The sequence below is a fragment of the Corvus kubaryi genome, unplaced genomic scaffold (assembly GCF_017639235.1).
Source record: "Corvus kubaryi isolate FWS band 111438036 unplaced genomic scaffold, C.kubaryi_AGA036_p1.0 37386, whole genome shotgun sequence".
NCBI lineage: Eukaryota > Metazoa > Chordata > Aves > Passeriformes > Corvidae > Corvus > Corvus kubaryi.
Window position 1 is genome coordinate 1,340,422 of NW_024581128.1, and position 12,895 is coordinate 1,353,316.

General features: G+C 38.0%; 1 protein-coding gene across 17 annotated transcripts in view; it reads right to left on the reverse strand.

The window, feature by feature from the left end:
* LOC121668662 (WD repeat containing planar cell polarity effector) overlaps window positions 1-12,895 on the reverse strand; it is a 149,524-nt gene that overhangs the window by 68,207 nt on the left and 68,422 nt on the right. For all 17 annotated transcript variants that reach the window (XR_006017504.1, XR_006017505.1, XM_042036625.1 and 14 more), the window contains 2 exons: window positions 4,404-5,013; window positions 162-350 (listed from right to left, as the gene is read on the reverse strand). Coding sequence is in view for 15 of the 17 variants with exons in the window: in XM_042036625.1 (XP_041892559.1) it covers window positions 162-350; window positions 4,404-5,013 (799 nt within the window). In the remaining 2 variants the exon portion in view is untranslated. The remainder of the gene's footprint in view (window positions 1-161; window positions 351-4,403; window positions 5,014-12,895) is intronic.

Genomic DNA, 12,895 nt, shown 5'->3' on the forward strand with positions numbered 1-12,895 from the left:
ATTGAAATGACTTGTCTACAATGACATGTGGTTATGAGGCACCATAATCTGGCTGACTGTCTGGATGTCTCTTTATACAGTCAATAAATACATTGTCATAATCCACACACGAATTACCAAGACACCACAAAAACGCATTAGAAATATAAACAGTCTCTTACCTTCTCTGGCTGGTGTAAGCTTTTGTTTAAGGAGGTGGTTGCAAATGGCACTCAGGCAGATAAAGCACTGCTGACCCATCGTGTTCCAGTTCATGGTGCTCAGGACATTAATTGCCTCCTGTATCTCATCATAACGAATGTACTGGTGGATGATTTCCACAGGGCCCAGTTGTCCTCTTGTGATCACACCTTCAACAAGAAATATTACAACCAGAGATAATGGGTTTATACTTTTACACAGAATATGTAAAACAGTAGCTGACTCCTTTTCAGAACAGTTAAAAATAATTGCTATAATTGAAAATTAAGTTGATGGGTTTCAGTATCGAATTTTTTATATGAGATAGCACCTTACTATTTTGGTATACTTAGACTGAGGGTGCTGGACAGCAGACAAAAATCATCAGTGAACTTCATACATGGATGTTGAATGAATGTAGCCAAAAGTCACAGGTGACAACATCACGAAATGAAGTTCAGCTTAGACAAAGTAGAACAAGTTTATTTGCAGTTTATCACTATTGTAAGGTAGGCAATAAATTCACTTTCACAGCGTCTCCCTCCTGTAGGAAGTACTGCTGGACAACACTAAACCCCAGCATTTGTCTCCCACAGATATATCTATGCATACAAGTGTAGAGCAGCTCCAACCTCAAAGCAATTCTTACTCAATTACTCTCCACATTGCAGCTGCTCTGGAACTTCCTTCTAGCTTCGCAATACTCTCTAAGTGGAGCATTTTTTCTGTGGGGATACCATGGAAGTTATCAACATCTTAATATTACAGACCTTTGAAACCAAGAACAAGTTGCACATGAAACCAAGAACAAGTTTGCCACAAGAATGTTTCTTGACTTGTAGATGTCAGCTTCTAAACAGAAAAGATGACTGAAAAGCTGCAGGAAGTAATGCTCTTTACTGTCTCTGACTAACCACATGATCATAGGCATAGGCCACGCGTGGCATTTTAGCAAGTTCTGCTCACTTTGGGTTGCTCTGATAGAGTACTTTATAAGTACTCCTCCAGATATTAGAAAGAGACCAGAATAAATTTACTGTTTCTCTCTCTTTAAATAAAAACATAGTTGTTTTTTTAAATTTTTTCAATTTATATTCTGATTGTTGAAACTAAACATATGGAAAAAGTTCTGATGAGAAAGGGAACAAGCTGAATTTTGACACTGGTATTAAAACCATAGAACTGGCTGGGGAAAACAAAGCCTGATAACAGAGAAAAGCAGACCTGTTATATATAAAACATACCTCACAAAACTTTCAAAAATGTGAACACTGTTTGTGATGCAAAATAAGAAGTGAGAAAAAAAAAGTGGAGGAAAACATCTGACTATAGCTTGAGAAGAAGTAACCTGCTGAGAACTTGAATATACAGAACTGATGTTTTTGAGGAAAAACCTTACATATTTGTAACAGGGAAGTACTTAATTTTTTGGGGCATAATTAAAGAAAGGCTCTCTATCATATTTCACCTGATATTTGTACGTATTAAAGCCTATGGACACTGGGTAACAGACATGTTCTACTTGTTAATATTTAACAGTTATGGAAGACTTTATTCTTCCTACCTAAATGTTTAGTGTTTTTAAAGTATTACAGGAGCTGGGCAATCTCCACATTAACCTCTCAGTGAAGATGAAAATATTTATTTTTATATTAACTAAATATAATAATATATGTAAAATGCCTTTAGAGGCCAGCAATTCTGAACCACTGGCACCAGTACCACGTTTGGCATTATCTGAGATCCGACATCAATGACAAGAAGCCGCTTTTTGAAATGAGTCTGGCATTAGACACCAAAAATATTTGTCATTAGTGTTTGAGGGTATATTTGACTTTTTCCTGAAATAAATCTGCATAGACAGCACAATGGAGATTCACAGAACTATGGTCCAAAACCATAATGTAGCTGGTAGTTAAAAATATATTTGCCTATTCTCACTGAGACAGTTTCTTAACAGACTTCTGTGGGAAACAATTCCAAACCATGTATTGCTTATGGATTTTCTTTCAGTCCTGCAAACTTGTCTGGGTCTTGTTGTCATGAGCTCCTAAATTTTTGCTATAATTTATTAATGCAATAAATTAATTAATTTATTTATTCTGCCTTATTTCTTAAACAGCAGAAACCTAAAAACTGCTGAGACTGTGAAGAGGGAATCACTAACCACCAGTGTTCCCATGGCATTGTGGCAAATGGAGGAGATGAGGTGTAAAGCTGAACACCAGGATGAAATAGAGAGCAGCGCATTTTTGCACGATGGACTACAAGGAGGGAGAGAGGGAAGAAGGGAGAGAGCTTTGCCTTCTTCCTAGAAGAGATTTTACAGTAATTATACAGAATGAATTTTAAAATGTGATAACTTTCAGCTGCAGAGGTCAACATCTTCCCATTTGGATGCTTGACTTCTCCTGGGTGGTGCGCTTCCAGGCAACCTGCTTGGGAAAAAGAGGTGACAGCCAACTCACTGCCTAATTGATTTAGGAACGGTGCCCAGGGAGACAGTCCAATTAAGTTTACAAGCTGGCAATTAGCAGGAAAGGCCTCTAAATCCCTGTACTGAGAGCCTGCTTGCCTTGGTAAGAACATAAATGTGCTAAAGATAGCAAGGGGAAAGCTGTGCTTTGTGGAAAGCTGTTGTGAGAAAACCTCACCAGGGAGGACTGAAGAAAAGCAAGGTAGAGGTGGGTAGAGTGCCTCTTGCTCAACTCCATCCCAGCCAAATCAGGACGGAGATAATTTAGAGGGTTTGTTTTTTTGTAAAATGGCCAACATGCACAAAACCATCAAACAGCTGTTATAATTAGTGTTCTGGGGTACTCTGTAACTATTAAACCTGTCATTGAACTTATTGCAGCGAATAAGTGCAAAATAAATGGTAACCTGTAAACGGGTTTTTAAATAGTTTTTTTAGATAATAGCAATATTCTGGATCAGCTTTTTAAAAAGTACACAACTGTAAGTCAATCTAATATTTTTTTTGTTGCTAACATCCTTCTTGCAGTGGCACACTTGGTTAAATTTTTTAATTCAGTCTTTCAAATTTTTAGGTCTGTGGTAATTTTAGACAGATTTTTCCCCACAGAAGTACGTGTATATCTCATTAAGTAAAGAAATAAAGTAGATTTTCAAATCTTACTATCACCCAGGTTGTTATTTTGAGTCTTTTGGAGTGCTGTTTTTGTTTTTGATTTTTTTTATAAAAGAGGTTTCTTCCTAATCTCAATAGCTTTATACAAAAGAATCATTAAAAACTCCCATGAAGATCTACAGAAGTAATCCTGTTTTCTTGGACAGACAATGGGCAAAATGCTGAAATTTTCCAGGATGGCTGTCTGCCCTGCTGAAACACAGTCTTGGGAGTCAGAGGGTTTAAGCATGATTGTTTTTTCAGCTCTCACAATGGGCTCGCACCACTGTAACTTGCCTGACTTGAATGAAATGAATACAGTTCTCACTGATGAGCCACTGCAGGGGTTTTATTCTTAATTCAGCCACTGTGTAACTCTTGGAAAGCCATTTAGGTTTCCTTTACTGCTTCTTGTTTTTCTGCTTGTAAAAGGAAGTTAGTTGTGGTTTTACTCTTTAAAGTCTATTTACACCTAAAATGAGAAGTGTTATATAAATTCTAAAATTAGCATTATTACTTCTTCTATTCACAAGTCCTTGCAAATTAATTGAGAGACCAAACTGCTCTGAAGGTTATGAAAATTCTCCTTCTTCTGTGGAAAGTCTTCAAAGGAAGAAAAGGTGCAATTTCATGTACTGAAGCCAGGAAGAACAGAATATTGGACAAATATACATCATACATGCAAAAAAAAAAATTTGGTAAGGAAAATAGCATTACTATTCTACTATTAAATATAGCTTATTTTAACTTGTAAGGGTTATTACTACAGAATGAATACAATTCCTAAAATTATATGCCACCAATTAAATGAAATTTCCAGATGAAAAATTGTTATGCTTTATTGAAGTAGTGAGGAATATTATGGGATGCTGATTAGACAGCAGATCAGGGTCCTATTCTGTCAGACCCTGTATGAAAAGGTATAAAGTTATTGTGAAGCATAAAGAACTCCTTGGTATCTTCAAGTATCTTTGGAACAATCTGCTTTCAAGACTATGGTCTCATATATCTAAAATTAGGATGTTCCAAACCTTATGGGGTACAGATGTTTCTTTGACAGCTCAAGGTTCAACATATGTGCTTGGTAACTTACCAAGTTTAAACTGAAGTACTCCCAAGGGTCCTTTGTCAAATCTAACCAACAAAAGGTCGTGAATATACATGCTGTCGGGGTTGGGAAATGCAACTGGTAGAGCAGCCCACTGGATCTGGATGAGGCTGGTGGGCACTTCACAGTGTTTACTGAATTGCAGAGTTGCCTCAGGTGAATAGTCCTGTGCCAAGAGCTGAATTTTAATTGGGGACAGTGCTGTGTCAAAAAGCTGCAGCTCCCCTTGAGAGCTGCCGACCACCAGCACGGCTCCGGAGGGGTGGTAGGTTATTACAGCGGGGAGCAGCTCTGCTTGGGCCAACAGAGTCACTTGGTTGTAGGCTTCGTACAGAACTACTGATGAGTCTTCACAGCCTAGCACCAGTTTGTCTTCCGTCACATCTCTGCAGCAGCTGATGGCCCTGGCTCGCAGCGGGATCCTGGTGACGGTGGTGCACTGGATTCTGTTCCGGACACACTTGTAGACGCAGCTGTCGGCCATGGGCTCCTTGGCTGAGGACACCGAGTGCTCCACCGTCAGCACCTGCTCGGGCTGGACAGAGCTGAACCTGGCATCGAGAGGGTCCCACTCCGTGCGGACATAGCTCAGCACCTGGCAAAAATCCAAAGCCTTTTTGGTACTCATTGTAGTGATTTACTCTTAAAAATAGACTGCTGCAAATGCGCTTTCGTGTGGGTCAGTCACAAACAATTCTTGAAACGGAGCTCTGAAATCTACTCTTTGAACATTGAAAAGGTTAATTCATTTGATAAAAAGAAGTCTGCAATAGACTTTGAGCCATATTCGTTTGTCTGGACCAATGTAACAGGTTAGCAGAACAGAAGATAAAAGAGGGGATGGTCCTAACAGTGATGTTAAGAGGAGAAAGGAGCAGATGACTGATATAAAAGAATAACTAACTATTCACAAGGGGGGTGGGGTAAAAATCCCAAAATTCCAGGGAAAATCTATAGTAAGTTACTCTGAGCATAGAGCATTTTTGATCATTTGCTCTGGGCCATGGTAACAGAAAATATTACACTGTAGTGGTAGAAACAATGGCAGGTTAAAACAGCACCTGCTATACACTGCCAAATGAGTAGGTGGTAGATGTTCTTCGGTGCCATACAGTTTTAGATGAAGAAAAAATGAATTTGTGATAGCAGAAAAGGGGGAACCATTACGGGGTACTTGATAGTTAAAGGGAGGAGGAACACAAAGGCAGAATGTGATAAAAAGACAGCAGCTGGCAAACAGCAAGAATCTGTAGTGTGAAACATGGGAAGTACCCTTAAGTGGTGGAGGCAGCAGTGGAGACGGCTGAAGATTCATGTACTATGATAAATAGGTTTGAATGAGAGCTGTTGTACAGGATTTGAGCAGGGAAACCATGGGAGAAAAACCAGCTGTAATTAAGTTACAGATGAGCTTACGAAAAGCTATTTCATAAAAAATAGAGAGAAAACCTGTGTCTTTAGAAGAATGACAGTAGTGGAAGTCAGTCAGAAACTTGCTGGTGTTTGTTCATGCAGAAATAAAGACTGAAAGGAAAATGTGAACCTGAGCCGAACCTGCCCTCAGGTATTCCCACAACAATCTCCACACTGTAAATTAAAGCTGCTGACCTGCCACAACTTTTGGAAGCCCCTTGAGTCCAGGTGGTATGAAAGCACAGAAAGGGTAAAAAATGTGATTAAAAGGTAGAGAGAGGGTGAGGAAGGAAATCTAAAAATTTCAGGTTGAAAACAGAAAGGCACACATAATGGTAGAGCAATTTAAATTTGATTTCCACAGATGACAAGACCAACTGAACATGCAATTTAGCCTTTCGTCCTGTAAAGGAGAATAAGAAATTCAGATTGTTTTTTGGCATACCACCCATTACTTCTAAAGTAACTGATAAATTTATAAACAAGCTTTTTGGGATGTTGATCGGACTGATAGGATATTTTGTTCTGACAGTTTACTTATTTTGTCAGCAAAAGGGTTTCTCATTCAAAAGAAAGAAAAAAAGGATTATTACAATTCTCTAGCTGGAAACCAGATGACAATTAACACAAAAATCTTTGCTACTTTTAGACGAGCCAATGAGTCCAACCTGTGAAAACCACATCAACCAATCTCAACAGAGATCCATGAAAATATGTATCAAAGAGGAAATAAAAGATTACATTACTATTATAGTCTGAAAAACATTTTCTCACCTCAACCATTCCCTCACCAATGCCTCAGCCTCTGCAAGTAATCATTTTATGCCCACAAAACATTGCAGTGACTACTCTGCAGATGTTAGAGCTGCTGAAGTGTGTTAGGGTGTTAAAGCGCATGGCAAGGAAACTCCTAAAAGAGGTAATTGTGGACAAAGTATTACTGTGACCACAGAGCTCTCCAACCCCAAATAAAGACAAAGTGAAGTGTTACTGTTTGTTCTGCAGTTTTCCCTAAGAGTATGTACAGACACCCAGGTAGCTCCCTTTCAAATGTGTGAAACAGAAATCTTGCCCAAGCAAGTCTTCAAAGCTTCCATAACTTCAGTGAAATGAGCCTTGAGGCCCTCTGGGACTCAGATTTCTGTCTTCCTGTGGCAGGTTTCAATGTACTGCATTATTCTGCTACATATTTTGACGCAAACCAGTATTTTTCTCTGGACAACTCTTCAAAAGCTACAGGAAAGTCATGAAGACCTACACAATAATCAAGCATATGAGAGGTGAGAGCTTGAAAGCACTATTAAATTCTGAAGAGAGACTGGCCTTGAAGGTTACAGCAATAAAGAGGAAAAATATGTGAAACACGGGTTTTACAACTCCATAGAAGTGACTGGAGGAAAACAGCAATGGAAATAGTCACAGAAAAATAAATGTTTCCATATGACTGTTTGAGAGTCAGCAAGTAAACTGTACCCAATTCGTAATTTTGTCCCTCCTTCTTAGAGCAAAAGACAAAATGATGATCACTACCTTGAATTTCAAAGGGAGTAAAATCCTGCATTTTGGAAGACTAATCTGATGAGTCTTGAGACGAGAAGCTTCCTAGCTTCACATAATTTTGAGAGCAAACCCTTGAAATGAAGTCTAGGGTAGGTCTGGTTGCTGTATATAACTCATTTCTAAACTAGGAAAAAGTTCCTGCAAGGACAGAAACTCTTTGTTGCCTTTCAAAACTAGGTTTTGGCATAATGTTTAAACACATAAGGCTTAAAGGAAACCTTTCTAGACACTGCTGTTCATATTCTGGCTGAAAACAAGAGAAACATTTCTCTGTAGATTGGAACAGATAAGCTGCTTCTCATGCATCAGTGGCCTCATGTGCCTCTTGCAGGAAGAGAACCAAACCAAGAGACCTCTTCATTCTGCCTTCCAGTTCTGCTGAATGTATCTGGTATTCAGCATTCTGAAGGGGAAAAATGAATATTCTCTTCCATCTGAGAGGGAAGATTTGGGTTTCTCTGTCAGAAATTAGTTTTATTATTCAATCTTCATGCCACTAACTGGAAAACTAAAGCAGAGAGACACACAACTACAGAAATGTTAATAATGCTAGTACAATGCTTTTGAAAGATAAGAAGTCTAATAATCAAAACTTTTTTTTTTCCCCAAGAAGATGGTATTCTGCCAATTGTTTTTCTATCTGGTAAGTAGCCACATGGTAGTAAATATAGTGCATATCGTGCTTTAGCATTCCATTTAAAGGAATCTGCTGAGATTCCTTCCTGACGAGCAGCAGATCTCTGGAACCCTGAAAGGTGACATCAAAACATTTTAACAAAACATTTGTATGGGATGGGAAAGCAAAAGCTGGAGGAGTTTCCTCAGCAAAGGGTGGAACAAATGTCAGATTTGCGGAGGACGGGACAGGGCAGTGGATCTGAAAAGACGGAGCTGTAATACCACATGGCAGGCTGTAGAGTCCATTCAATGTTAAATACTTCCCATAAATCTTGGACTAAGCACTTAGCCTTGGATTGCAAGAAAAGATTTCTGGAAGTATTTTGTATGAAGTAAAACCAATTACTTTCGCTAAAATAAATACATAAATAATTAAAATTTTAGAAGTTTTATGACATGAATGATACAAAAATAAAGTACATGCATTTAAATACCGTCCATGTAATTTATACATATTTCCTTTATAATGTAGCAGTCATGCACCACTACTGCACATTTATATTGTTTTCCCCTTGCAGTACTGGCCTGGATTCTGCATCGGCTCATCAGCAGGATGAGGGATGCTACATTTGCCAGGTTCTCGAATCCTAGAGGCAGGAATCATAATAATCCAAGTAAAGGAATCTGTTAATCTCTGTAAATAAGAGGCCTGATATGCTACTTAAAACACTCTCTTTCATTTTATGTTTGAGAGAAATAATAGTGCTAGCTTGTGTGGGCAGTATCACTCTTCTCAGTGAAAATCTTTGAACACTTAAAATTGAAGTATTTTGCATACAGTGCTGGGAAAAGATAAAGTCCACATAGCAAAACAAGTAAGAGTTTTAACCAGTAGTTCTTCAGCAGAAAATTAGCTTACCAGGCAGATGAAAAAAAGAAAACAAAAGAAACAGAGAAATAAGCTTGCTGTGACTGAATTGTGTGTCTTTCAGATGAGAAAAAAATGTTTGATTTATTTTATGGATGTTAAAAAAGTGTTTATTTAATTTCACACAGTGAGGTTCCAAATAGCAACAAACATTTTAATTAGAAATGTAAAGCGGGAAGTGCGGTGCACACCAGAGCAAAATAGTTTTAAATATGGCACAGTGAAGATGAAAGAAGAAAAAACCCCTACTTTGAAACATTTCTAAATAAAAATGAAAGGCTCCTACTCCAGGTTACTTATTTGGCTGCATTGTATCTACAGACCTACATGCAATCTTATTATTTAGATCTCCAGTCAACACTTATTCTTATTTTCTTTCAAAATTTATCATCATCATCTTTATCCTGTATTATTCATTGAACTTCTAACCCAATGTGAAACTGAGGATTTCACATTCTTTGCTGTATGTGTGTGAGAGGTATTTCAGCCATTCACACACACAGGGTAGATGTTTTTCTGAGCACTCCAGTAACTGTAGGACAGCTCACACAGAAAAGATCTGCTGTGCTTATTTCACAAATCCGAGGCACAATGTGAAAGCAATAACTATTAAATATTATCTCTTCGGAGAAAGAAAAATAATATTCTCTCTCAGGGAAATTATTTTTTCCACAAGATTGAAGTATAATTTCAGTCATTCCTACTAGCACTAAATGGAGTGAAAATAAGAATGGTGAAGACAAATGCAAAGTGCTACACTAACTGAGCCCTGGCATCAGCACCTCCTGTTAATTTGTGTTTGCAGAATAAAGTTCATGTTGATTTTAACACAACTTTCTCCCAAAGCATTTAATCCAAAGATGATTTCACATCAGATCCTATTCATTCATAGCAAATTGTTTGAAATAATTTCTGGAAGATTCCTCTTCTGGTTTTGAAATCAAAATGCCAGCATTATCTCCACAGGGAGACAATTTAAATAACATTCTTTGATTGTTGGTACTTTAACGTTAAAAAACCCAACAAACCCCAAACAAATAAACCAAACAAAACCCTAATAATTAAATAAATATATTAGAGAATGGGTGAGTTTACTGGGGGAAACCCATGCACACAGGAAAGCAGACAAATGTCCAACAGACAAATACTTCTGCAGCAACATTGCACACCAAAGCAAGGTCACATGCTAAAGAGAAAAGCACTTTTATTTCTGCAAGGGACAATTCTTCACCATTCACCACCTCACAGAATTCAACACAGGAAACACTGATCTCAGAAAAAAAAAAAATCAGTAAAATAAGTCAAGATTTGTAAGGAAAAAGTTATTTCTGTTTGTAGAGGAATAGAGGTTACTGTAGCCTTAACAGTAGTAAGTGCTAAAATATAATGCCACATGGCAAAATTCAAATCAAATTTATGGTGTGTTTATAAAGTAAAATACATTTCCTTCCCTGAATTGCAAAGCTGCTGAAGTACACAATCCCACAATCCCAAACACTCCATGTGAGGTGTGAATCATCCCAACACAGAACGTGTAGTTACAGGTGATGATCATGATGAGGGGTTGAGTTGTCTCATCCCAGAGCTATTCCTGTCCTCATCCTAATAAGCACTCTTCCGGTGGGCAGCCAGGATCACTCAGAAAATTCTTCCAGGCAGGAAGTAGTATCAAGTAAGTGCCCATTTGCCTTTGCCCTGCCCCAGCAACAGGAATGGCAGCAGCTGGCAGGTCGTTTTGTGGTTTCTGTAGGTCAGCACTGAGGTGATGGCTGTGGGGAGCACTCACTCATTTCCTTGGGCTTGGATTCATAAACCCAACATGCCAAACAGCTCCTCTCGGTCTTGTTATTCAGCAATTTCTGTTTTTCTCCTAATTCTCGATAATGATGCTATTTTATCCAACTGATGCTACTATTTTCAAGTAAAATATTGGTGGTATTACTTCACTACACTTCTTTTTGATAAATGCTCTAAACTGAGTAAGTTCACGCTTCTCATTCTTCTTCTGTTGACAATAATCTTTTACTGGGAGTAAATTAATATTACTAGTCAAATAGGATAAACATGGATTTACTTTCATGAATAACAATGGCATGTCCACTTTTTATTTCAAATCTATACGTGAGGAACACTACAAATGGCAAGGGATTAGAGGCAAAGAGAGAAAAATAAGCATGATTACAGAAGCACTGTATTTTTGTGGTATCTGACCTAGAGAGTAACTGTTTACAAGCTCTTTAGAAATGCTAACTATGCTTTTTCTCATGTATAAGCTATTAAATGACCTTCAGAAGTTAAAGGTGTTAAGCTAAAGTTCCCCTCCAAGACTGTAGGGGAAAAATGCACCTCAGTTAAATGCAGACTGTGTGTTGATGCTAATTCTAGAGCTGGGTTATGACATTCTCTCATCCATGCACAGGAATTTACCTCCTGCCCATAAGGAATGCCACAGAAATCAAACAAAAAACCTCAAGCAAACAGTGCCATGCGTGACACATCATGGATATATAGGCTAAGTATATAGGCAGAGTTACTTGAGCCTTCCTGAGCATCCAAGAGCTGAGTTCATGGAACAGCCTAATTGACAACCAGCAAGACAGTTTGTTACTCATATACGACTAAGTTTTCCATAGCCCTGGAATAGTGCTTGGTACTTATTGATAAATACAGGAAAAGAAATTTAATCTGAAGATCTTAGAATTAAAACAGACAAGTACAGGCAAAGAATCAGAAAGGGGAAAGCAACCAAACAGTCAAATTTGGCAGTGCTGCTTTTAAAAAGAAGTTTCTTATATTTCTGTTACAATATGGACCAAACTAAAATGATTATGACTTTAGACCTAAAGCCTCAGTGAATGTTTATTACCACTACTGTTTAAAGCAGCAGTGATGTGCTTGGGACTATACTAGAGTTTAAACCAGAAAAGGACAAAACAAGGTGTATTGAAAGATGCAGGGGAATGCTGTGATTTGGAGATCTCCCTAAAACATATAAAATGAAACACAGAGAGCTTCAAGCTGATAGGGTGGTTTCTGTGAATTTCTTAAGAGTTTCTAAAAAACATAGAAAATAGAGACTACAAACTGCTATGTTGGCATCAGGGAGCTTTCTGGAAAATGTGGGAAGGAAAAAAAAGGCACAGGAATGTCATTGTCAGAACTTGGACATACAGAAGTCATGGTAGGAAATAAGGTCTGCAATGTTAGTAGGATGAAGTTCCATAATAACTGGCACAGAGACTAGGATGGAAAAGCTTACAAAGAACAGCCACACATTTTAGCTCCCAGAGTAATTTTTTCTATGTGATTTGGCCTAGCTGCAGGGGGAATGGAGAACTGCAGGTGTAGATCAGGCAGAGGAGAGAGATGAGTCAAAGATGACCGCAAGTGGAGAGAGGTCAATTGAAAAGAAGTAAAGAAGGCAGAGCTGGAGGTAATTTAAACTTCAATTCTACAGTGACTAATGACAGAAATAAGAAAAGAAAAGCTGTCTCAACTATCTTTTCGCTTTCAATAGGTAGAAAATCCCAAGGGAAAAGGATCTCACTTAAATGAATATTAGTTAACAAAGTAATAGTTCCAAGACATTAAAACATTTACATCTTCCCTAATTAAAGAGAGGAGGATGCTGTTCGTAAGAGTAGCTTATTCTTAAGTCTTACTTAGGGGTTTTCCCTACAGGGAAATAGTCTGCAATAGCTAATCCAGAACAGCTATTGCACAGCTCATCCTTGAGTTTGCGCTCTTCTCCCAGAGTCAGTGCCATTTTAGTCCATATTAGAAGTGGGTAAAGATAAACCGAAAATAAATTTCCAAATACAGAAATATCTATACAAGATGTTAGTCCAGAAAAGCTTTTACATTCGAAATTTGGACTCCAGATCTTTCAGAGTATGCCCAGATAACTTCATTTTTATACTTCTACCTAACAAATTGGGTTAATATATTCTTAAATAGA